We start from the raw sequence: 27,408 nt of genomic DNA, 5'->3' as shown, positions 1-27,408 counted from the left end.
ACAAGTCCTTTATTAAAAAATAAAAATGTCCAGTGATAAAAATTCATCTTCTATCACGCCGCCCGACGGACCGAAAAAGAAAAAAAAAAAGCCGCAACCGTTCCGCCTCCATGGGAGGCTCCCGCTGATTGACACTTCTTCTCTATTACAGTTCTTATGTAGCTGAGGGCAGGGCCACCTGGTGTCGTAAACGGGTGACCCGCCCCCTCTGACGCCACGGGGAAGCCCTCGTGGCGTCAGAGGGGGACAGGGTCACCCGTTTACATCACCGGGTGGCCCCGCCCTCAGCTATATATAATATATATATAATATTCGTTTTTGGTCCGTCGGGCGGAGTAATAGAAGATGAATGGACATCGCTGGACATTTTTATTTTTTAATAAAGGACTTGTCCCAAGCTGTCTCTTGTCTTTTTTACCATTTTTGACACTTTTTTTGTGAAATGGTAGGGGTACAATTTACCCCATTACCAATTCACACGGGGGGGGGAGGCTGGGATCTGGGGGTCCCCTTGTTAAAGGGGGCTTCCAGATCCGATAAGACCCCCAACCGCATACCCCCACAACCACCGGGCAAGGGTTGTGGGGATGAGGCCCTTGTCCCCGTTAACATGGGGACAAGGTGCCTTGGGGTCAGACCCCAAAGCACCCCCCCCATGTTGAGGGCATGTGGCCTGGTACGGTTCAGGAGGGGAAGGGGGAGCTCTCTCATCCCCCCCTCTTTTCCTGCGGCCTGCCAGGTTGCGTGCTCAGATAAGGGTCTGGTATGGATTTTGGGGGGGACCCCTACACCATTTTTTTTTTATTTGGCGCAGGGTTCCCCTTAATTTCCATATCAGACCTGAAGGGCCTGGTGTGGATTTTAGGAGGACCCCCACACAATTTTTTTTTTAATTTTCGTTCGGGGTTCCCCTTAATTTTCATACCAGACCCAAAGGGCCTAGTAATGGACTGGGGGGGGGGGGGGGGCATGCGCTTTTTTTCAATGAGTTTTATCTATGTTGCCGAGCCCCAACAATTCATTACAGCCACGATCAGTTTTTAATGACTTTTTTTCCTTTAGAAATGTAATTTTGATGTGGTACTGTTCTAAACACGGGGAAAATGCGCCACTTTACAGGCATACTATAGACACCCCCCCAGGCACGATATTTAAAGGAATATTTCATTTTTATTGTTTCACTTTAAGCATTAAAAAAATCATTGCTCCTGAAAAAACGTCTGTTTTAAATTTTTTTTTTTTGCATTGATCCATGTCCCCTGGGGCAGGACCCGGGTCCCCAAACACTTTTTATGACAATAACTTGCATATAAGCCTTTAAAATGAGCACTTTTTATTTTTCATGCTAGTGTCCCATAGACTTTAATAGTGTTCCGGTGTTCTGTCGAGAAGTGCCCCCATCGAATAGTGCCCGGTATGTACTGCTCATGCGCCGTATGGAACAGCACAACAGCTGGGCTGATGTAACCAGGGCACATGCGCACATCGTAGGAGGCATCTCTCGATGGGAGATACCATTTCACAGGCACAATTTAAACCTATACAAACAGCGGGGAGAGACCGTAGTTCTCAGATTGTGCATTGCTGCTGCTGGAGGGGCGGCTACTGGCTGTGTTGAAGAGCTGGTTTTGTCTGTGTTGCAACCCGCCCTTTCACACAGGCAAAACCGGTTGCTCAACACAGCAAACCCGCCCTGCAACACAGACAAAACCAAACCATCAGCACACTGTAAAGCCGCCCTGCAACAGCGAGGCACAATGTGAGAACTATGGTCTTTCCCCCCCCGCTGTTTGTATAGGTTTCAATTGTGGCCGTGAAATGGTATCTCCCATCGAGTGATGCCTCCTACGATGTGCACTTGTGCCCTGGTCACATCACTCCAGCTGATCAGCAAATCAGCTGAAGTGCGGCTTCGTCCTGTGCATGCGCGGGCACTATTCGATGGGGGACACTTCTCAACAGAACACCGGCGGCTTTTGAATTTGCTGTGAACACCGCATATTGTTCGCTGTTCAGCGAACAGGCAAACACCCGATGTTCGAGTCGAACTTACGTTCGATTCGAACATCGGGCTCATCCCTAACTAGAGTGATCACCAGCAGGAGGAAGGGGGTCCTGATTCCTCTATATAGATCTTTATATCATTAGAGGGGTCACTAGCAGGTGGAAGGAGGTCCTGATTCCTTTATATACAGTCAGGTCCATAAATATTGGGACATCGACACAATTCTAATCTTTTTGGCTCTATAGACCACAATGGATTTGAAATGAAACGAACAAGATGTGCTTTAACTGCAGACTTTCAGCTTTAATTTGAGGGTATTTACATCCAAATTAGGTGAATGGTGTAGGAATTACAACAGTCTGTATATGTGCATCCCACTTTTTAAGGGACCAAAAGTAATGGGACAATTGGCTGCTCAGCTGTTCCATGGCCAGGTGTGTGTTATTCCCTCATTATCCCATTTACAAGGAGCAGATAAAAGGTCCAGAGTTCATTTCAAGTGTGCTATTTGCATTTGGAATCTGTTGCTGTCAACTCTCTATATGAGATCCAAAGAGCTGTCACTATCAGTGAAGCAAGCCATCATTAGGCTGAAAAAACAAAACAAACCCATCAGAGAGATAGAAAAAACATTAGGTGTGGCCAAATCAACCGTTTGGAACATCCTTAAAAAGAAAGAACGCACCGGTGAGCTCAGCAACACCAAAAGACCCGGAAGACCACGGAAAACAACTGTGGTGGATGACCGAAGAATTCTTTCCCTGGTGAAGAAAACACCCTTCACAACAGTTGAGCAGATCAAGAACACTCTCCAGGAGGTAGGTGTATGTGTGTCAAAGTCAACAATCAAGAGAAGACTTCAGAGTGAATAAAGAGGGTTCACCACAAGATGTAAACCATTGGTGAGCATCAAACACAGGAAGGCCAGATTAGAGTTTGCCAAACAACATCTAACAACAAAACCTTCACAGTTCTGGAACAACATCCTATGGACAGATGAGACCAAGATCAACTTGTACCAGAGTGATGGGAAGAGAAGAGTATGGAGAAGGAAAGAAACTGCTCATGATCCAAAGCATTGTGAAGCATGGTGGTGGTAGTGTCATGGCGTGGACATGTATGGCTGCCAATGGAACTGGTTCTCTTGTATTTATTGATGATGTGACTGCTGATAAAAGCAGCAGGATGAATTCTGAAGTGTTTCGGGCAATATTATCTGCTCATATTCAGCAAAATGCTTCACAACTCATTGGATGGCGCTTCACAGTACAGATGGACAATGACCCGAAGCATACTGCGAAAGCAACCAAAGAGTTTTTTTTAAGGGAAAGAAGTGGAATGTTATTCAATGGCCAAGTCAATCACCTGACCTGAATTCGACTGAGCATGCATTTCACTTGCTGAAGACAAAACTAAAGGGAAAATGCCCCAAGAACAAGCAGGAACTGAAGACAATTGCAGTAGAGGCCTGGCAGAGCATCACCAGGGATGAAACCCAGCGTCTGGTGATGTCTATGTGTTCCAGACATCAGGCTGTATTTGACTGCAAAGGATTTGCAACCAAGTATTAAAAAGTGAAAGTTTTATGGATGATTGTTAATCTGTCCAATTACTTTTGGTCCCTTAAAAAGTGGGAGGCACATATACAAACTGTTGTAATTCCTACACCGTTCACCTGATTTGGATGTAAATACCCTCAAATTAAGGCTGAAAGTCTGCAGTTAAAGCACATCTTGTTTGTTTCATTACAAATCCATTGTGATGGTGTATAGAGCCAAAAAGATTAGAATTGTGTCGATGTCCCAATATTTATGGACCTGACTGTAGATCTTTATATCACTAGAGGAGTCACTAGCAGGAGGAAGGAGGTCCTGATACCTCTATATAGATCTTTATATCACTAGAGGGGTCACCAGCAGGAGGAAGGAGGTCTTGATTCCTCTATATAGATCTTTATATCACTAGAGGAGTCACTAGCAGGAGGAAGGAGGTCTTGATTCCTCTATATAGATCTTTATATCACTAGAGGGGTCACCAGCAGGAGGAAGGCGGTCCTGATACCTCTATATAGATCTTTATATCACTAAAGAGATCACCAGCAGGAGGAAGGAGGTCCTGTTTCCTTTATATAGATCTTTATATCACTAGAGGGGTCACCAGCAGGAGGAAGGAGGTCCTGATTCCTCTATATAGATCTTTATATCACTAGAGGGGTCACCAGCAGGAGGAAGGAGGTCCTGATTCCTCTATATAGATCTTTATATCACTAGAGGGGTCACCAGCAGGAGGAAGGAGGTTCTGATTCCTCTATATAGATCTTTATATCACTAGAGGGATCACCAGCAGGAGGAAGGAGGTTCTGATTCCTCTATATAGATCTTTATATCACTAGAGGGGTCACCAGCAGGAGGAAGGTGGTCCTGATCACTCTATATAAATCTTTAGTTAGACCTCATTAAGAATACTGTGTCCAGTTCTGGAGACGTTATTTACATAAAGATATTGATAAGATGGAAGGAGTCCTGAGACAGAGAACAAAACTGGGTGAAAGGTCTGAGGGATAAATGCAATATTTGACTCATCAGTGTTGCCACCATCCCTGTAATTGATATAATGTCAAAAGATCTCTTTAAAGGGGACTTTTACAAGACAACCAAAAATACAAAAACATACTAATATAAAATATACATTTTTATTAATATCACCTTACAAAACTCCTCACATGAGGCACATGTTTAAAAACAAACAACATGTTCAAATTGTTCAAGATATTACACAGAACATATGAAAAGTGGTGATGCCCAAAACCATGAGTGTGACCCAAAGTTCAATAACAGCAATACATGGACATAGGTTAGACTTGATGGACTTGTGTCTTTTTTTCAACCTCGCCTACTATGTAACGATGGAACTATGGAACGAGCAATCCAACGCCGTTTCGTATATATCCTCCCTATGGATGTTAATCACCACTAAACATTAATGATATATCAGTTTTCCTGTAGAGCTCCATGGATTCCCATTCGGGAGGCATGCAGGGAGACACCCAACAAGACCGCATTAAACTTTAGAAAATCCCCCATACAAACATATCAGGCTGTATGCTGAGGTGAAAGGAAGAAAACTTCCTCCAAAAAGACACTGTAACTTTCACCCAAAAATAAAAAAGAAAGGTGGCCATCAAAACTGTGTCTTTAGCATCAGTTGGATGTATCACTCCCTGAAAGGGAGGTCTGAGGGACAAAACATATCAGGAGAGACTTCAGGAACCTAATATGTACAGTCCGGAGGAAAGAAGGGAAAGGGGAGATACGACTGAAACTTGTAAATTCATCAAGGGGGGGTGAACAAGCTTCTGGAGGGGAGGATGTTAAATTATGAAGCTGAAGATCAAGAACGCGGGGACGTGACCTCAAACTAGAAGAAGGAAAAGTTCAAGACTGACCTTAGAAAAAATAGTTTTTAGCAAAAGAGTAGTTGATGCTTGGAACAGATTGGTGATTTGGTGAATGTACAGTGATTATTTGGTGAATGTACAATGATTTTTGGGTGAATGTACGGTGACAGTACGGTGGTTGTATTGTGACTATCTGGTGAACGTATTGTGTCTGTACTGTGAATGTTGGTTGGAGATTTTTCCGCCTCCTTTCCTGTGTGTGTTGCACATCCCCTGCTTCACTTTAAACTTCCTCATTGTAACTCTCGGCTGGCCTGTTGACGGTTCATGTCACGGAGACTCATGGAAGCGACGCTCCTGTGACAACTTCTGAAGGATCCCGGGCTGGGAAAGTCACCATGGAGCTGCAGGTACCCCAACACACACACACCGAACGAATTGTCTGACAGCCGATTGTAAGACTCAGCATTGCATTAGACTGTCAGGACATACAACATAGCAGCATAGGAAATCTGTGCAGCCAGCCGCAGCTTGTCTGTGATCACATACATGGCGTAGACGTGCGAGTGCTGTGTGCATACAGAAATAATGGGGGGGGGATTTACTAAAACCGGGGGGGGGGGGGGGTGCAAAATCTGGTGCAGCTGTTGCGTGGTAGCCAATCAGCTTCTAACTTCAGCTTGTTCAATTAACCACTTCAGCCCCCGAAAGGTTTTACCCCCTTAATGACCAGGCTATTTTTTTTGCCATACTTTTAACTGACAATTGCGCGGTCGTGCGACGCTGTACACAAATAAAATCAATGTCCCCACAAATAGAGCTTTCTTTTGGTGGTATTGGATCACCTCTGCGTTTTTTATTTTTTGCGCTATCAAAAAAACCAAACTATTTTGGAACAAAAAAAAACAATATTTTTTTACTTTCTGCTATAAAACATATCCAATTAAAAAAAATGTAAAAAAAAAAAATCTAATTTCTTCATCAAGCCCAATATGTATTCTGCTACATATTTTTGGTAAAAACAATCACAATGAGCGTATATATTGATTGGTCTACAAACTATGGGATAGATTTTTGGCAATTTTTTTTTTTTTTACTAGTAATGGCGGCGATCAGCAATTGTTAGCGGGACTGCGACATTGCGGCGGGACAAATCTGACACCTAACTGACACTTTTTTGGAAACCAGTGACATTTATTACAGTGATCAGTGCTAAAAATATGCACTGTCACTGTACTAAGGACACTGGCAGGGAAGGGGTTAACACCAGGGGGCGATCAAAGGGTTAAGTGTGTCCCTAAGGGGTGCTTTCTAACTGTGTGTGTGGGGGGGGGGGGGACTGACTGGGGAACACAGAGGAGCGGAGATCCTGCTTGGCAGGAACACAAGATCACTGTGTTCTTCCCTGTCAGAACGGCGATCTGCCTTGTTTACATAGGCGACCATCGTTCTGCCTCTCCTGTGAATGATTGCGGGTGGGAGCGGGGGCTCCGGCGGCACGCGCACGCGCATGCAGAGCCGGTCACTGGAATCACATACAGGTACGTGATTTTGCTCTTGGATGGCTCCCGGATGGCTCAGTGTTACATACGGAGATATAGGAAAAGACCATGGAGACCGGAGGAAAGCTGCAGTGATTCCTTGGATCCAGTGAGGAAGATCCAGCAGCAGTCTGGTCATTTATCTATGCTTCACTAGACCCATTTGGGGTCTGTCCATAAGGTGAGAGGCTAGCACTATTGGGGAAAGATTGCAGAAAGTTATCCATACCAGCTTACATCTGTAAATTGGACTCCCACATCCGTCCCTTTCCCCCTCATCTCTGTTTGTCTACGTAGGAATATCTTTGTCTACACTCTGAATTTGGGACTCACCATCTTTCTGAATTACCAGATTCTTTTTGGTTGCTTTTTTTTATTACAATTTGATTATTCTCACTTTATTATTCATTTGAAGTTTATCTTTATGTGATGCACTTTATTGGACCTGATTGCACTAATGTTTAGTTTTATATTACTTGGATGTGATACACTTTATAGGATATTGAACACATATTTATGTGTCTCTCTCTACGAGGAGTACTTGAGAGATCCCTTGACATTTATATTATTTTTGCTTATAGTGATGTATTTTACTAATTAGCACTACTTCATCATATTTAAACCCTATTATTTTAATGCGGCTGTCTCCAAACTGTGGCCCAGGGGCCAGGTGTGGCAATTTTCTTTCTTTTATCCAGCCCTTGGCGCACTATGCCATCCACTGACACCAACAATGAGGCATAATTCCTGTCACTGACAACAATGATGGAGCACTATTCCTCCCACTGATACCAATGATGGGTCACTATTCCTCCCACTGATACCAATGATGGGTCACTATTCCTCCCACTGACATCAATGATGTGGCACTATTCCCCCCACTGATACCAATGATGGGGCACTATTCCTCCCACTGATACCAATGGTGGGTCACTATTCCTCCCACTGATACCAATGGTGGGTCACTATTCCTTCCACTGACACCAATGATGGGTCACTTTTCCTCCCACTGATACCAATGATGGGGCACTATTCCTCCCACTGATACCAATGATGGGGCACTATTCCTCCCACTGATACCAATGATGGGGCACTATTTCTCCCACTAATAGCAATGATGGGGCACTATTCCACCCACTGATACCATTGATGGGGCACTATTCAGTCCACTAACACCAACAATGGAGCACTACTTCTCCCAGTGACACCATCAATAGGGCACTGTTCATTCCAATGACACCAATGATGGGCCACTATTCCCCCCACTGATACCAATGGTGGGGCACTATTCTCCCCACTGATACCAATGATGGGTCACTTTTCCTCCCACTGATACCAATGATGGGACACTATTCCTCCCACTGATACCAATGATGGGGCACTATTCCTCCCACTGACACCAATGATGTGGCACTATTCCCCCCACTGATACCAATGATGGGTCACTATTCTCCCCACTTATACCAATGATGGGTCACTTTTCTCCCCACTGATACCAATGATGGGTCACTATTCCTCCCACTGATACCAATGATGGGGCACTATTTCTCCCACTGATACCAATGATGGGGCACTATTCCACCCACTGATACCATTGATGGGGCACTATTCAGTCCACTAACACCAACAATGGAGCACTACTTCTCCCAGTGACACCATCAATAGGGCACTATTCATTCCAATGACACCAATGATGGGCCACTATTCCACCCACTGATACCAATGATGGGGCACTATTCCACCCACTGATATCATTGATGGGGCACTATTCAGTCCACTAACACCAACAATGGAGCACTACTTCTCCCAGTGACACCATCAATAGGGCACTGTTCATTCCAATGACACCAATGATGGGCCACTATTCCTCCCACTGATACCAATTATGGAGCACTATCCCTCCCACTGATACCAATGATGGGGCACTATTCCTCCAACTGATACCAATGATGGGGCACTATTCCACCCACTGACACCAATGGTGGGGCACTATTCCAGCCACTGACACCAATGCTGGGACACTATTCTCCCCACTGACACCAATGATGGGGCAGAATTCCTTCCTCTGACACGAACAATGGGGCACTCTTCCTCCACTGACACCAAAGATAGAGCATTTTCTCCCCCCACTGTCCCTAGTCCAGCCCCCTAAAGCCTGAAGAACAGTAAACTGGCCCTTTATTTTGAGTTTGGAGACCCCTATTTTAATGTATAACTCCCATGAAACAGAAATAAATATTGACTTGTGTTGCCGATCGTTTCCTTTAGGACAAAATTATTTCTTTTTTTTCCACTTTATAAAAAAAAAAAAATCAAACACAAACCACTTCAAACAGTCAAAATATCAACCAGGAGATATCACTTTACAGAAAGAAATCAGCGTCTGCCAAACAAAACTACTCACCAATCTTCAGCTGTGACAATGTTGCAATTGTCAAATAAATATCCGAATCTCTCCATCATTGTAACATTGTCACAGCTGAAGATTTGTTACATTGTTTGGGAGATGCTCTTCTCTTTCCAGGATATCATGTGGCTGATATTTTGCTATGGAGTGTATAAAGTGAGATTCGGAGATCACTCTTCTGATTTCAAAAGAGTGAAAATCTCTTTTATATCTGATTTTTATATTGATATATTATATTGATTTTCTGATATTTAGCTATTAACTCCCAGAAAGGAGCAGCACCCGCTGTCATGTTACGTGAGACGCGTTTTTCACTTTACAAATAATTCCTCTTCACTTCCAAGATCGATGTGTGAATGTCGGCGGTGATACACGGAGAAGAATGCGGCAGTTTGGTGTTACATTGTATTAGTCATCTCTGTGTATACGTTGTGTATGGTTTGACCTTTGTTATTTATAGTGAGAGGATGAATCAGATGTTGTTTCATTGTAACCCAACTTTTCTTGAGAAAAGACCCCTCCTCCTCGGGGTGATCGATATATTTTGCAGGGATTTTGCGAAACTTTGTTGCAGATTCCGACCTTTTTTGGGATACTTGATAAGAGAGAGAAACCCTTTTTGGTTCCTACAGCACCTAGAATTCCTATAATTTACTGTCTACCAAAGATCCATAAGGACCCCGTTCATCCTCCAGGGAGACCCATAATTAATAGTATTGGGTCTTTGACAGCAGTGGTGGCTGGTGCTCCATTTTTGAGGGGGGTCGGCAAACAAACCCAACATCCCCCCCGCTGCCGTGTCCGCACTTACCCCATCCAAGGTCGCGGCTTCTCCTCCTTCTCGGCCACCGTGAAGTCCATGCACAGCAGATGGACAAAGCAGTAGGAAAGCAGCCAGGTGGACAGAGCCAGGTTACGGCACACTCCAACATCAGACACCACCATCTTTCTTCTCCCAGCTCAGGCTGTACGGCAATGCTGCCTCTGCACATGTCACCGCTGGACGGAGACTGCACGCTCATTGGCTGCCTCCAGCTCCCCCCACCTCCTCCGCTTCTCTACTCCACCTCTCCACTGCTTATCTGCTCCAACCACTGCTGCACACCCCACACAAGTGGGTGGACTTGGGGCTCAGTGCTCTGCGCCCCGAGCCCACCCCTTTGGAAGCCAATTAGAGCCTCAGGCTCTAATCATGTGCTTCTAAAAAAAAAAAGCCCTATTGGAATCCATGCGTCCGGCGCCCTGCATGGAGATTAGGGGCCAGGCGCATCGATTAGGGTGGCGGCGGCACCCCTTCGCCCCTAATGAGCGGGCCGCCACTGCTTGACAGCTAGAATTGGGGAGTACATGGACTCTTTTCTTCAGCCCCTTCTCCTCAATACCGCTACCTATTTATGGGATACTAAGCATGTACTCAATGAATAGGGTGGCACACTGGTGTAGTGGGTAGCACTCTCACCTATAAGTAAAAAGGGACGACACTACCTGCCTGGAGTTTGCATGTTCTCCCTGTGCCTGTGTGGGTTTCCTCCGGGTACTCCGCTTTCCTCCCACACTCCAGCATGTAGGTTAATTGGCTTCTGTCCAAAATTGGCCCTAGTATATGAATGTGAGTTGGGAACCTTGGATTGTGGGCTCCTTGAGGGTAGGGACCGATGTGAGTGTGCGATGTATGTGTGGAGCGCTGCATAAAAAATTGACGGCGCTATATGAGTACCTTAAATAAATAATAATATAATAGATGAGCATCTTAATGAGATACAATATACAGGGATAGGGACAATTGTAGACACTCACTCAGGTTGAACTGGATGGACTGGTGTCTTTATTCAACCTTACTGACTATGTAACTCTGTAATGAACGAATACATTTTGAGTTTATAGAAGACATGGTTTTAGGGGCCGCTGAGTTTTCTTCCTTATACACTAATATTGCTCATGTGGGTGGAATGTCAGCTGTCAATTATTTTTTGCAGCAAGATCACGAGATTCCTGTGTTGCAGAGAGAATTTATTCTCCATTTATTACAATATGCTATGACACATCATTTTTGGTGGTTCGACAATAGCTTCTTTTTTTTTTTTGCAGAAAAAAACAGAAAGGCGTAGCGATGGGTGCTAAATTCACCCCCAGTCTAGCCAATCTTTTTCATGTGGAACTGGAAACTTGAGATGATATATGGTCATCAATGGAATCATCTTTCCTTTTATAAACGGTTCATTGATGACATCCTGTTCATTTGGGATGAGGAAGGAGGCCACGCCTCTAAAACACGTTGTTATGGTAACTGTGTGATGTCCACACTCTCTTCCCCCCTGTATCTTGCTCGTGTGGGTTCATGTAGAGCAGTGGATAGTGTCAGTAGAGCAGTGGACGGTGTCAGTAGGGCAGTGGACGGTGTCAGTAGAGCAGTGGATAGTGTCAGTAGAGCAGTGGACGGTGTCAGTAGAGCAGTGGGCGGTGTCAGTAGAGCAGTGGACGGTGTCAGTAGAGCAGTGGACGGTGTCAGTAGAGCAGTGGATAGTGTCAGTAGAGCAGTGGACGGTGTCAGTAGAGCAGTGGGTGGTGTCAGTAGAGCAGTGGACGGTGTCAGTAGAGCAGTGGACGGTGTCAGTAGGGCAGTGGACAGTGTCAGTAGGGCAGTGGATAGTGTCAGTAGAGCAGAGGACGGTGTCAGTAGGGCAGTGGACGGTGTCAGTAGAGCAGTCGACGGTGTCAGTAGGGCAGTGGGCGGTGTCAGTAGGGCAGTGGATAGTGTCAGTAGAGCAGTGGACGGTGTCAGTAGAGCAGTGGACGGTGTCAGTAGGGCAGTGGAGGGTGTCAGTAGAGCAGTGGACTGTGTCAGTAGAGCAGTGGATGGTGTCAGTAGGGCAGTGGACGGTGTCAGTAGAGCAGTGGACGGTGTCAGTAGAGCAGTGGACGGTGTCAGTAGGGCAGTGGAGGGTGTCAGTAGAGCAGTGGACGGTGTCAGTAGAGCAGTGGACGGTGTCAGTAGAGCAGTGGACGGTGTCAGTAGGGCAGTGGACAGTGTCAGTAGGGCAGTGGATAGTGTCAGTAGAGCAGAGGACGGTGTCAGTAGGGCAGTGGACGGTGTCAGTAGAGCAGTCGATGGTGTCAGTAGGGCAGTGGGCGGTGTCAGTAGGGCAGTGGATAGTGTCAGTAGAGCAGTGGACGGTGTCAGTAGAGCAGTGGACGGTGTCAGTAGAGCAGTGGACGGTGTCAGTAGAGCAGTGGACTGTGTCAGTAGAGCAGTGGATGGTGTCAGTAGAGCAGTGGATGGTGTCAGTAGAGCAGTGGGCGGTGTCAGTAGAGCAGTGGACGGTGTCAGTAGAGCAGTGGGTGGTGTCAGTAGAGCAGTGGACGGTGTCAGTAGAGCAGAGGACGGTGTCAGTAGAGCAGTGGACGATGTCAGTAGGGCAGTGGACGGTGTCAGTAGAGCAGTGGACGGTGTCAGTAGAGCAGTGGACGGTGTCAGTAGGGCAGTGGAGCAGTGGACGGTGTCAGTAGAGCAGTGGACAGTGTCAGTAGAGCAGAGGACGGTGTCAGTAGAGCAGTGGACGATGTCAGTAGGGCAGTGGACGGTGTCAGTAGAGCAGTGGACAGTGTCAGTAGAGCAGTGGACGGTGTCAGTAGGGCAGTGGACGGTGTCAGTAGGGCAATGGACGGTGTCAGTAGAGCAGTGGACGGTGTCAGTAGGGCAGAGGACGGTGTCAGTAGGGCAGAGGACGGTGTCAGTAGAGCAGAGGACGGTGTCAGTAGAGCAGTGGACGGTGTCAGTAGAGCAGTGGACGGTGTCAGTAGAGCAGTGGACGGTGTCAGTAGAGCAGTGGACGGTGTCAGTAGGGCAGTGGACGGTGTCAGTAGGGCAGTGGACGGTGTCAGTAGGGCAGTGGAGGGTGTCATTAGAGCAGTGGACGGTGTCAGTAGAGCAGTGGACGGTGTCAGTAGGGCAGTGGACGGTGTCAGTAGGGCAGTGGACAGTGTCAGTAGGGCAGTGGATAGTGTCAGTAGAGCAGAGGACGGTGTCAGTAGGGCAGTGGACGGTGTCAGTAGAGCAGTCGACGGTGTCAGTAGGGCAGTGGGCGGTGTCAGTAGGGCAGTGGATAGTGTCAGTAGAGCAGTGGACGGTGTCAGTAGAGCAGTGGACGGTGTCAGTAGAGCAGTGGATGGTGTCAGTAGAGCAGTGGATGGTGTCAGTAGAGCAGTGGGCGGTGTCAGTAGAGCAGTGGACGGTGTCAGTAGAGCAGTGGGCGGTGTCAGTAGAGCAGTGGACGGTGTCAGTAGAGCAGAGGACGGTGTCAGTAGAGCAGTGGACGATGTCAGTAGGGCAGTGGAGCAGTGGACGGTGTCAGTAGGGCAGTGGAGCAGTGGACGGTGTCAGTAGAGCAGTGGACAGTGTCAGTAGAGCAGAGGACGGTGTCAGTAGAGCAGTGGACGATGTCAGTAGGGCAGTGGACGGTGTCAGTAGAGCAGTGGACAGTGTCAGTAGAGCAGTGGACGGTGTCAGTAGGGCAATGGCCGGTCTCAGTAGAGCAGTGGACGGTGTCAGTAGGGCAGTGGACGGTGTCAGTAGAGCAGTGGACAGTGTCAGTAGAGCAGTGGACGGTGTCAGTAGGGCAGTGGACGGTCTCAGTAGAGCAGTGGACGGTGTCAGTAGGGCAGTGGACGGTGTCAGTAGGGCAGTGGACGGTGTCAGTAGGGCAGTGGACGGTGTCAGTAGGGCAGTGGACGGTGTCAGTAGGGCAATGGACGGTGTCAGTAGAGCAGTGGACAGCGTCAGTAGGGCAGTGGACGGTGTCAGTAGTTTTTTATTTCTATCATTTTATTATTATTATTTTTTACAATTTTTTAGGAGCCCCATTGGGGTGGCAGGCTTTGGTGAAATATCAGCAGAGGGAATCTGCGCCGCACGGGGTGATTAGGGTGTGCCCAGGCACAACCGGCACACCCCCTTTGCACGCCTATGCCTGCATTGCAGCCAATGGGAGAAGCTTACAGCATTGCAGGGGAAGGCAGAAGAGGATTGGTGTCTGCAATAAGACAGTACAGCCGGCCCTCTTGCTCAGCGCATGCCTGGGCCCCCCCCTTTTGAACGGATGGGGCCAGGAGGGCTGGCTGTACTGTCTTATCAGCAGCCCTGAGCGCACCTGCTAGGTTTTTCTTTTGTGTGTTTTCATCTAGGATGTAGATTAAAGAATTTTACATCATTTTATGGAAACATTTTCTTTTTATAGAAAACATAGAATACCAATAAATAAATTTGTTTTTTTTTTAGATCTGTCACTTGTGGTTAGGGAAGGGGAGATTTACGCTAAAACATTTTTAAAACAGCTGATAGAAATAGTTATATCCCCCTATCTAGCTGTCACCATGCCATTTGGTTACAAAATACACCGAAAGGGCAGTTCATAGGGATTAGACGCAATTGCAGAACTGATTATTATGAACAGGCCCAACTTTTGAAAGATCGTTTCCTTGTAAAAGGTTATGCAGACAACGTCTTACAGAAGACCATATTTGAGGTGGGGGGAATAGATAGGAGGACTTTACTGGCTAACAAAACATTGAATGAAAAAAAGAAAATGGTCTGCCCGTTTATCACAAATTACTCTACCCAATAATATTAAATTAACCCCTTCAGCCCCGGAAGGTTTTACCCCCCCTCCCCCCCTTCATGACCAGACCATTTTTTACGATAAGGCAACTGCGTTACTTTAACTGACAGTTGCGCGGTCGTGCAACGCTGTATTCAAATAAAAAAAAATCATTATTTGATCACCCTGGCAGTTTTTATTTTTTGCGCTATAAACAAAAAAAAGATCGCCAATTTTGAAAAAAAAAAAACAATATGTTTTACTCTCTGCTATAAAACACATCTAATGAAAAAATGTAAATGTAAAAATCTAATTTCTTCATCAATTTAGGCCAATATGTATTCTGCTAACTATTTTTGGTTAAAAAATCCCAATAAGCGTATATTGTTTGGTTTGCTTCTGCAAACTATGGGATATATTTATGCAATTTTATTTAATTTTTTTTCCTAGTAATGGTGGCGATCAGCAATTTTTAGCGGGACTGCAACATTGCGGCGCAATGTAAAAATCTAATTTTTTCATCAATTTAGGCCAAAATGTATTCTGCTACATATTTTTGGTTAAAAAAAATCTTCATAAGCGTATATTGATTGGTTTGCGTCTGCAAACTATGGGATATATTTATGGCATTTTTATTTATTTTATTTTTTTCCTAGTAATGGCGGCGATCAGCGATTTTTAGCGGGACTGCGACATTGCGGCGGACAAATCGGACACCTAACTGACACTTTTATGGGTACCAGAGACATTATTATAGTGATCAGTGCTAAAAAATATGCACTTTCACTGTACTAATGCTAAAAAAAAAAAGGTGTAGTAATTGCACAGGTGAATATGATAAGTGGTCAAGAAAGCAGCTGACAATCACACAACAGAACACTTTGTGTAAACACATATAAAACAAGAAATTGCCACGCTATGTAAGTGAAAAATAAAATACAGAGAAATATAAATATCAGTGATCAGTCCATGAAAGTGTCCAAACAAATGATGTGATAAAATCCTGGCAATCGTATCCCAAGGACGGTAGACGACTATACACCCAAGTGTACCTTTCACCGTGATAATGAAGGATGTGCCCTTACCAGATATCTAGACTCAACGTTATAAGAGTCTAGTCAGACACATATACTCACAGATCATGAGGGACCCATCCACTGAATATAAACGAGGATGACGTTGAAGCCAACCATGCTAGTTTCTCCCTCTCTCTCATGGATGTTATATTAAGAAAGAAGAAAATCGCCACATAGTGTAAAAAGTGGTGGTTTTATTGAAAAAGTTGTTAAACGTTTCCACAAGTCCAACAAAGCATGGATAAAGATTTCCTGGGTTAAAAAGTCTACAGATTGCAATAAAACTAGCATGGTGTAACTGAGCATAAACTCCACCCTACTAGTTTCGTCATACATGACGTCATGACACTTTTTTGGGAACCAGTGACATTATTACAGTGATCAGTGCTAAAAATATGCACTGTTACTGTACTAATGACACTGGCAGGGAAGGGGTTAACATCAGGGGCGACCAAAGGGTTAAGTGTGTCCCTAGGTGGTGTTTGCTAACCATGTGGGGGAGGTGCTCTGACTAGTTGAAGACAGAGATGGGTATTCCAGCTTAGCAGGAACACAAGATCTCTATCTTCTCCCCTGTCAAAACGATCATCTGCCTTGTTTGCATCAGCAGATCACCATTCTGCCTCTCCGGGGAACAATCGCGGGTGGCCGGCGGACATCAGCTCCACTGAACCCGCTGATTGGCATCCCCTGTGTCAAATCAGCGCACGATCGCACCTCTAACAGCGCGCGTGCCATGCCTACCAGTGGCTATTGCACGAAATGACGTACAGGTACAAAGTTTTGTGCAATAGACCCGACCTGCCGCAGTATATCTGTGGTAGGCGGTTGGGAAGTGGTTAAGAATATTATCAAAAAGAGGTGTGGTATCTTGAAAACCGATCCGGTCCCGGGGAGATTACTTCCTGAGAAACCGGAGATTGTTTTCAGAAGAGCCCCTAATTTAAGGGGGATAAGGTGGCACCCCAATATTATTGATCCTCCTAGGCAATTGTCATTCTTTAGGGAATTAAAGGGACTTTATCCCTGTAACAAATGTGTTATTTGTAACCTGAGTCACACCAGATTATGTAAGATTTATCATTTTTCTTCTAGCAGTACATGGAAATTTTATGATCTAGAATCCTTTATCACCTGCGAAACTAGATACGTTGTTTACCTTCTGGAGTGCACATGTCACAAACAGTATGTGGGCCGCACCTCGAGAAGGTTGAGGGATCGCCTTAGGGAACAAAATTAGAACTGGTTTCAAGAAACATACTGTAGTCTTTTACTGCATTTCCGTCAGCATCATAATCGAGACTCTAAAGGTTTGAAGTCCACAGCAATAAAATACAGGAAATTTCCAAAAGGGAAATACATTGGCTGTATGAGCTGAAGACTTACTTCCCATTTGGCCATAATTTAGAATGGGATATAAACTGTTTTTTAGGCAATAGTTGAGTCTCTTCAGCTTATAGATCCTTCCCCTTTTTTTATCGGTGTTATTATTATTAAGTAGCTTTTTTTTTTTAATATGTCTTAATTTTAATTATCTCTGCCATTTTTATTAATGTTATTTTCTTTGATTGTTTCATATTTTATTCTTGTGTTATTATACTTAAGGTATAAAAGGTTAAGTTCACAGCAATAAAGGTTTGAAGTTCACAGCAATAAAATAAGGGAAATTTCCAAAAGGGAAATACATTGGCTGTATGAGCTGAAGACTTACTTCCCATTCGGCCATAATTTAGAATGGGATATACACAGTTTTTTAGGGAATAGTTGAGTCTCTTTAGCTTATAGATCCTTCCCTTTTTTTTATCAGTGTTATTATTATTAATTAGTCTTTCTTTTATATTTCTTAATTATCTCTGCCATTTTTATTAATGTCATTTTCTTTGATTGTTTCATATTTTATTCTTGTGAAATTATACTTTTTATTGGTTGATGCACATTGTTTGTTTTATATATATATATATATATATATATATATATATATATATATATATATATATATATATATATAAATATATATGTAAGCTCCTTGAGGGTAGGGACTGATGTGAATGTACAATGTATATGTAAAGCGCTGCGTAATATTGTTGTATATTGTTTGTATTTCCATATATGTATGCAGCTTATGAGGACTGGTGTTATTTTATACAGTATCTCACAGTACTCACTTTTGTTACCAGCGTTTAGACATTAATGGCTGTGTGTTGAGTTATTTTGAGGGGACAGCAAATTTACACTGTTATACAAGCTGTACACTCACTACTTTACATTGTAGACAAGTGTCATTTCTTCAGTGTTGTCACATGAAAAGATAGAAGACAATATTTACAAAAATGTGAGGGGTGTACTTACTTTTGTGAGATACTGTATGCAGTTTTTTTGTTTTTTTTTGCGGGGTGCCAAGTATTATTTTAGTTTTTGTATTTCTAATTATATATAGTATGTGCTGGGACTTGTAGTACTACATGGAGGGCTCTCCTGTTATTTGCCCTTTTTTTGTTTAACCACTTCAGCTCCGGAAAAGATTTACCTTCTTAATGACCAGGCCATTTTTTGCGATGCGGCACTGCGTCGCTTTAACTGACAATTGCGTGTTCATGAGATGTTGCACCCTTTTTTTTCCCCACAAATAGAGCTTTCTTTTGGTGGTATTTGATCACCTCTGCGTTTTTTTTTTTTTTGCGCTATAAACAAAAAAGAGCGAAAATTTTGAAAAAAAAAACCCAAAACAATATTTTTTACTTTCTGCTATAAAATATATCCAAAAAAAATGTAAAAAAATCTAAGTTTTTCATCAATATGTATTCTGCTACATGTTTTTGGCAAAATCCAAATAAGCGTACATTGATTGGTTTGCGCAAAAGTTATCACGTCTACAAACTATGGGGTATTTTTATGGCATTTTTATTTCTACTACTAATGGCGACGATCAGCAATTTTTAGCAGGACTGCGTCATTGCAGGAGACAAATCGGACACTTATGCCGCGTACACACGATTGGAATTTTGGCCAGCAAATGACCGATGAGAGTTGTTCGCCGGAAAATGCAACCGTGTGTATGCTCCATCGGACTTTTGCTGGCCGAATTCTAGCCAGCAAAAGTTGAGGGCATATTCTCAATTTTTCGGTCGGGAAAAGTCCCTGTCCGAAAATGTGATCGCCTGTGGGAATTCCGACGCGCAAAATCCCTACGCATGCTCGGAAACAATTCGACACATGCTTGGAAGCATTGAACTTTTTTCTTGGCTCGTCGTAGTGTTGTATGTCACCGCGTTCTTGACGGTCGTAATTTCAGCGAACTCTTGCGTGACCGTGTGTATGCAAGGCAAACTTGAGCGGAATCCCACCGGAAAAGCCGTCATATCTTTTTCCGACGAGAAATCCGCTCATGTATACGCGGCGTTACTGATACTTTTTGGGCACCAGTGACACTAATGCCTCGTACACACCGTCAATTTTCTGACGGAAAATGTTCAATGGGAGCCTTTTGTCAGAAATTCCGACCGTGTGTAGGCTCCATCGGACATTTTCCATCGGAATTTCTGTCGCGCAAAATTTGAGATCTGGTTCTCAAATTTTCCGACAACAAAATCCGTTTGCGTAAATTCCGATCGTGTGTAGACAATTCCGACGCACAAAGTGCCACGCATGCTCGGAATCAAGCAGAAGAGCCACACTGGCTATTGGACTTCATTTTTCTCGGCTCGTCGTACGTGTTGTACATCACCACGTTGTTGACGTTCGGAATTTCCAGCCAACTTTGTGTGACCGTTTGTATGCAAGACAAGTTTGAGCCAACATCCGTCAGAAAAAATCCTAGGATTTTGTTGTCGGAATGTCCGATCGTGTGTACGAGGCATTATACAGTGATCAAAGGGTTAAGTTTAAGTTAGGTAGTGCTTTCTAATGCCGTGTACACACTAGCGGACTTTTCACATCAAAGGTCCGACGGTCTTTCCGGCGGACTTTCGACGTAGTACGACAGGACTAAAATAAGGAAAGTCATAGCCAGTAGCCAATAGCTGCCCTAGCGTCGGCTTTCGTCCGTCGGACTAGCATACAGACGACCGGATTTCTTGATAGGAACTGCGTCCGGTGGAGTTCCGTCAGGAAGATTTGAAACATGTTCCAAATCTAAAGTCCGTCTGACTTTCAACAGTTTCAAAAAGTCAGCTGAAGGTCCGATGAAGCCCACACACGGTCGGATTGTCCGATGGATTCGTTCCGTTGCGTTCCGTCGGACCAGTCTGGTCGAAACGTCCGCCCGTGTGTACACGGCATAACTGTGTTGGGGGATGGACTGACTGGAGGAAGAGAGAGATCTGTGTTCTTGATTAGCAGAAACCCAAGATCTCCATCTTCCTCTCTGACAGAACTGCCTCTCCTGTCAATGATCGGCGGGTCCCGCTGATTGGCTCCAATCATTTTGGGAGCAATATTTATTTCTAATCCTATGGAACAGAAATAAATATTGACTTTGCAGATGGTTCCTTTAGGACAAAGTTTTTGGGTTTTTTTTCATATTTTTTCCACTTCATAAAAAAAGATAATCAAACACAAACCACTTCAAACAGTCAAAATATCAACCAGGAAAAATCACTTTACAGAAAGAAATCAGCGTCTGCCAAACAAACCTACTCACCAATCTTCAGCTGTGACAATGTTGCAATTGTCAAATAAATATCCGAATCTCTCCATCATTGTAACATTGTCACAGCTGAAGATTTGTTACATTGTTTGGGAGACGCTCTTCTCTTTCCAGGATATCATGTGTCTGATATTTTTCTATGGAGTGTATAAAGTGAGATTCGGAGATCACTCTTCTGATTTCATGCAGGTTTTTTTTTTTTTATATCAAGATTAAGTTTTATTAATAATTAAAGATCAAGAAACAGCATTACAGATTTCAGTCTGTGGCATGCAACAATAATATTCCCAAGCCTCGTTTCAACAAAGATTTCATGCAGTTTTAAGTAAAAATCAGTTTATATCTGATTTTGTTAAATGATATATTAAATTTATTTTCTGATATTTAGCTATTAACCCCCAGAAAGGAGCAGCACCCGCTGTCATGTTACGTCAGACACGTTTTTACATTGCGCTATTTCTCTAAATTTACATTTTTCACTTTACAAATAATTCTTCTTCACTTCCAAGATCAGCTGTGAATGTGAATGTCGGCGGTGATACACGGAGAAGAATGCGGCAGTTTGGTGTTACATTGTATTCGTTATCTCTGTGTATACGTTGTGTATGATTTGTGCTTCACTATTTATAGTGAGAAGATGAATCAGATGTTGTTTCATTGTAAAACCCAATTTTTGTTGAGAAAAGACCCCTCCCCCTCAGGGTGATCGATGTACATTGCAGGGACTTTAACAAACTTTTTTGCAGATTCCGAACTTTTTTTATCCTGAAGAATTAGCTTTTGTTTGTCTGTGTCCATGTGCTGAGTGAATGTGAATGGGAGTGACTTTATAATTATCAATCAGCTGCCACCAGTGCCGGGACAAGGTCCTCTAGAGCCCAGGGTGAACATACTTATTTATTTTATTTCAGGTACTTATATACTTCTAAAATTTCCCCTCCTACGCTACCTTCCCATCTCCCCGCTACCTCAAATCCCCCCTTGTAGCACAAATTCCCCCCAAATCCCCTCTCCCAGCACAAATCCCCCCCAAATCCCCCCTCCGAGCACAAACTCTCTTCAAATCCCCCCTCCCAGCACAAACTCCCTCCAAATCCCCCCTCTCAGCACAAATTTCCCCCAAATCCCCCCTCCCAGCACAAACTCTCTTCAAATCCCCCCTCCCAGCACAAATTCCCCCAAATCCCCTCTCCCAGCACAAATGCCCCCAAATCCCCCCTCTCAGCACAAATTCCCTCCAAATCCCCCCTCCCAGCACAAATACCCCCCAAACCCCCCCCTCCCAGCACAAACTCCCTCCAAATCCCCCCTCTCAGCACAAATTCCCTCCAAATCCCCCCTCTTAGCACAAATGCCCCCCCCGAATCTTCCCTGCCAGCACAAATTTCCCCAAATCCCCTCTCCCAGCACAAATCCCCCCCCCAAATCCCCCCTCCGAGCACAAACTCTCTTCAAATCCCCCCTCCCAGCACAAATCCCCCCCCAAATCCCCCCTCCGAGCACAAACTCTCTTCAAATCCCCCCTCCCAGCACAAATCCCCCCCCAAATCCCCCCTCCGAGCACAAACTCTCTTCAAATCCCCCCTCCCAGCACAAATTCCCCCAAAGCCCCCCTCCCAGCACAAACTCCCTCCAAATCCCCCCTCTCAGCACAAATTCCCTCCAAATCCCCCCTCCCAGCACAAATACCCCCCAAATCCCCCCTCCCAGCACAAATCCCCCCAAATCCCCCCTTCCAGCACAAATCCCCCCCAAATCCCCCCTCCCAGCACAAATTTCCTCCAAATCCCATAGCACAAATCTTCTTATTCAAACACAAATCCCCCTAAATCACCACTCTTAGCACTCCCCCTCCCAAATTTTCCCTCCTGGAACAATACTTACCCCCTAAAGCCCTCCCCCCAAATTCCCCCTTCCAACACAAGTTCCAACCCCCTGATCTCCTTGTGACGCCCTCCCACCTCACATAATACCGCAGCGCCCAGGGCAGCCACCCCTCCTGCCCACCCCTTGTCCCGGCCCTGGTTGCCGCACTTGCAGGGCTCTAATGAGGAAAGCTGCAGGGTCTGCATCCCTTTAGATGTGATTTCTCTTGGGGACCATCTCACCAAAAATGACAATTTTTGTTGCAGGGGATGCCTGAAAATCTGACTTGTATCTTAGTGCAGACTTCTGGGTAAATCAGAGAGCCAATCACACAAGCAGGAAATGACATACCTGGTGGGGGGGGGGGTGACATATTGCATCACCTTGTACAGAAAAAGACAACACTGCAGACTGAAAAGGAAAGCTCATTTTTAATCGTATTAAATTACAATCTGATTTGTGTAACAATTGTATATTCTTTTTGTGAATTTACTATTTTTTCTCATGAAACTTGAGTTACCCTTTAACCACTTACTGACCGCCCGCCGTTGTTATATGTCGCTACTTTGACGTAGAATGTAATAGGAATAAAAGTGACCCCATTTTTTTTTTTTAATGGACAGTGTAAAAAAATAAATAAAAAAATAACTAAATAAAAATGAATGATAAAAAAAAATTTTTAAAGCGCCCCGTCCCGCTGAGCTCGCGCACAGAAGCGAATGCATACGTAAGGCTCGCCTGCATATGAAAATGTTGTTCAAATCACACATGTGTGATATCGCTGTGATCGTTAGAGCGAGAGCAATAATTCTAGCAAAAGACCTTCTCTGTACCTTAAAACTGGTAACCTGTAGAATATTTTAAACGTCACCAATGGAGATTTTTAAGTGCCAAAGTTTGTCGCCGTTCCACGAGCGGGCGCAATTTTGATACGTTGGTTATCAATTTACTCGGCGTAACATCATCTTTCACACTATAGAAAAAACTCCTGTTGTCTTATTTTTTAATTTTAAAAAAGTGTATTTTTTTCCAAAAGAATTGCGCTTGTAAGACCGCTGCGCAAATACGGTGTGACAGAAAGTATTACAACGACTGCCATTTTATTCTCTAGGGTGTCTGAAAAAATTATATATAATGTTTGGGGGTTCTAAGTAATTTTCTAGCACAAAAAAAATGAAGTGCTGGTTCTTCAGTGGGGCTTCAAGCGAGCTTTGCCACAGACTTCTATGGAGGCTTTGAAGACGCTTTGAAGCACCACTAAAGCGACATGGGGTATAATTTTTAAAGCAAAGCAAAAGCAAAGTGTAAACAGGACTGTAAGCTAACCATTTTATTTAGTGACAGGAGCTCTGACTGGTGTTCAGAGAGCTTTAACAAAGCCTGTCCGAAGCCTCGTTTTGAAGCAAAGTGTAAACTAGCCGAAGCAAGTGTAAATGAGCCCTTAGTGTCCGATTTGTCCGCTTGCAATGTCGCAGTCCCGCTAAAAATCACTGATCGCTGCCATTACAAGTAAAAACAATTAAAAAAAATAAGTCCATAAATCTATCCCATAGTTTGTAGATAACTTTTGCGCAAACCAATCAATATACGCTTATTGGGATTTTCTTTTTACCAAAAACACGTAGCAGAATACATATTGGCCTAAACTGATGAAGACATTTTTTTTTTTTTTACATTTTTTTATTGGATATGTATTATAGCAGAAAGTAAGAAAATATTGTTTTTTTTTTTTTGTTTTTTTTTTTGTCGCTCTTTTTTTTTTTGTATATAGCGAAAAAAACAAAACAAAACAAAAAAAGAGACGATCAAATAGCACCAAAAGAAAGCTCTATTTGTGGGGGGAAAAAAGGAAATTGATTGTATTTGGGTACAGCATCACATGACCGCGCAATTGTCAGTTAACCCCCTTGGCGGTTTTCCCAAGTGTGGCTCGGGGGTTAAAATTTCAGTACCACTAGCGGTAACCCCGAGCCACACTCGGGATTGCATTGCAGGATCCTGGTGCAGTATACTTACCTTGTCCCCAGGATCCTGGTGCAGTGTTACTTACCTTGTCCCCAGGATCCTGGTGCAGTATACTTACCTTGTCCCCAGGATCCTAGTGTAGGTTACTTACCTTGTCCCTAGGATCCTGGTGCAGGTTACTTACCTTGTCCCCAGGATCCTGGTGCAGGTTACTTACCTTGTACTCAGGATCCTGGTGCAGTGTTACTTACCTTGTCCCTAGGATCCTGGTGCAGTGTTATGTACCTTGTCCCCAGGATCCTAGTGTAGGTTACTTACCTTGTCCCCAGGATCCTGGTGCAGTGTTACTTACCTTGTCCCTAGGATCCTGGTGCAGTGTTACTTACCTTGTCCCTAGGATCCTGGTGCAGTGTTACTTACCTTGTCCCCAGGATCCTAGTATAGGTTACTTACCTTGTCCCTAGGATCCTGGTGCAGTGTTACTTACCTTGTCCCCAGGATCCTGGTGCAGGTTACTTACCTTGTCCCCAGGATCCTAGTGTAGGTTACTTACCTTGTCCCCAGGATCCTAGTGTAGGTTACTTACCTTGTCCCCAGGATCCTGGTGCAGTGTTACTTACCTTGTCCCCAGGATCCTGGTGCAGTATACTTACCTTGTCCCCAGGATCCTAGTGTAGGTTACTTACCTTGTCCCTAGGATCCTGGTGCAGGTTACTTACCTTGTCCCCAGGATCCTGGTGCAGGTTACTTACCTTGTACTCAGGATCCTGGTGCAGTGTTACTTACCTTGTCCCTAGGATCCTGGTGCAGTGTTATGTACCTTGTCCCCAGGATCCTAGTGTAGGTTACTTACCTTGTCCCCAGGATCCTGGTGCAGTGTTACTTACCTTGTCCCTAGGATCCTGGTGCAGTGTTACTTACCTTGTCCCTAGGATCCTGGTGCAGTGTTACTTACCTTGTCCCCAGGATCCTAGTATAGGTTACTTACCTTGTCCCTAGGATCCTGGTGCAGTGTTACTTACCTTGTCCCCAGGATCCTGGTGCAGGTTACTTACCTTGTCCCCAGGATCCTAGTGTAGGTTACTTACCTTGTCCCCAGGATCCTAGTGTAGGTTACTTACCTTGTCCCCAGGATCCTGGTGCAGGTTACTTACCTTGTCCCCAGGATCCTAGTGTAGGTTACTTACCTTGTCCCTAGGATCCTGGTGCAGTGTTACTTACCTTGTCCCTAGGATCCTGGTGCAGGTTACTTACCTTGTACTCAGGATCCTGGTGCAGGTTACTTACCTTGTCCCCAGGATCCTAGTGTAGGTTACTTACCTTGTCCCCAGGATCCTGGTGTAGGTTACTTACCTTGTCCCCAGGATCCTAGTATAGGTTACTTACCTTGTCCCCAGGATCCTAGTGTAGGTTACTTACCTTGTCCCCAGGATCCTAGTGTAGGTTACTTACCTTGTCCCCAGGATCCTGGTGTAGGTTACTTACCTTGTCCCCAGGATCCTAGTATAGGTTACTTACCTTGTCCCCAGGATCCTAGTGTAGGTTACTTACCTTGTCCCCAGGATCCTAGTGTAGGTTACTTACCTTGTCCCCAGGATCCTAGTATAGGTTACTTACCTTGTCCCCAGGATCCTAGTGTAGGTTACTTACCTTGTCCCCAGGATCCTAGTGTAGGTTACTTACCTTGTCCCCAGGATCCTAGTATAGGTTACTTACCTTGTCCCCAGGATCCTGGTGTAGGTTACTTACCTTGTCCCCAGGATCCTAGTGTAGGTTACTTACCTTGTCCCCAGGATCCTAGTATAGGTTACTTACCTTGTCCCTAGGATCCTGGTATAGGTTACTTACCTTGTCCCCAGGATCCTGGTGTAGGTTACTTACCTTGTCCCCAGGATCCTAGTGTAGGTTACTTACCTTGTCCCCAGGATCCTAGTATAGGTTACTTACCTTGTCCCCAGGATCCTAGTGTAGGTTACTTACCTTGTCCCCAGGATCCTAGTGTAGGTTACTTACCTTGTCCCCAGGATCCTAGTATAGGTTACTTACCTTGTCCCCAGGATCCTGGTGTAGGTTACTTACCTTGTCCCCAGGATCCTAGTGTAGGTTACTTACCTTGTCCCCAGGATCCTAGTATAGGTTACTTACCTTGTCCCTAGGATCCTGGTATAGGTTACTTACCTTGTCCCCAGGATCCTGGTGTAGGTTACTTACCTTGTCCCCAGGATCCTAGTGTAGGTTACTTACCTTGTCCCCAGGATCCTAGTGTAGGTTACTTACCTTGTCCCCAGGATCCTAGTATAGGTTACTTACCTTGTCCCTAGGATCCTGGTGCAGTGTTACTTACCTTGTCCCTAGGATCCTGGTGCAGGTTACTTACCTTGTCCCTAGGATCCTGGTGCAGTGTTACTTACCTTGTCCCTAGGATCCTTTTGCAGGTTACTTACCTTGTCCCCAGGATCCTGGTGCAGATTACTTACCTTGTCCCCAGGATCCTTTTGCAGGTTACTTACCTTGTCCCTAGGATCCTGGTGCAGGTTACTTACCTTGTCCCTAGGATCCTGGTGCAGGTTACTTACCTTGTCCCCAGGATCCCGCATTGTCCCCCCTCCCGCTGTGTCTGCAGGCTCTGTTCTCCTCCCCGATGCTTCTGTGTTCCGGGCTCCGTTCCCTGCGAGCATCGCGACGCACAGGGGCGGAGCCTGGCGGCAAATTCAAAAAATAGAAAATTCATAACACATACAGTACACTGTAATCTTACAGATTACCATACTGTCTGAAATTATTTCACATCCCTTTTGTCCCTAGTGTTTTGTCCAGTGCCCTGCATGCAGTTTTATATTATATATACTGTTCTTTCTGCCTGGAAACTGGAGATTGTCCATAGCAACCAAAAAGTGTCCCTTTACATCAAA

General features: G+C 44.7%; 1 protein-coding gene across 4 annotated transcripts in view; it reads left to right on the top strand.

The window, feature by feature from the left end:
- PDE2A (phosphodiesterase 2A) overlaps positions 1-27,408 on the top strand; it is a 791,783-nt gene that overhangs the window by 373,635 nt on the left and 390,740 nt on the right. The window contains exon 1 of one of the 4 annotated variants that reach the window (XM_073612618.1): positions 5,653-5,812. The exons of the other annotated variants lie outside the window; for them this stretch is intronic. Coding sequence (XP_073468719.1) covers positions 5,801-5,812 — 12 coding nt within the window. The 5' untranslated portion in view covers positions 5,653-5,800. Of the gene's footprint in view, positions 1-5,652; positions 5,813-27,408 lie in introns of those variants that run through there. 4 annotated transcript variants of the gene reach the window in all.

The sequence above is a fragment of the Aquarana catesbeiana genome, linkage group LG02, assembly GCF_042186555.1.
Source record: "Aquarana catesbeiana isolate 2022-GZ linkage group LG02, ASM4218655v1, whole genome shotgun sequence".
Classification (NCBI taxonomy): Eukaryota; Metazoa; Chordata; class Amphibia; order Anura; family Ranidae; genus Aquarana; species Aquarana catesbeiana.
This window is presented reverse-complemented; position numbering and strand designations above follow the sequence as displayed.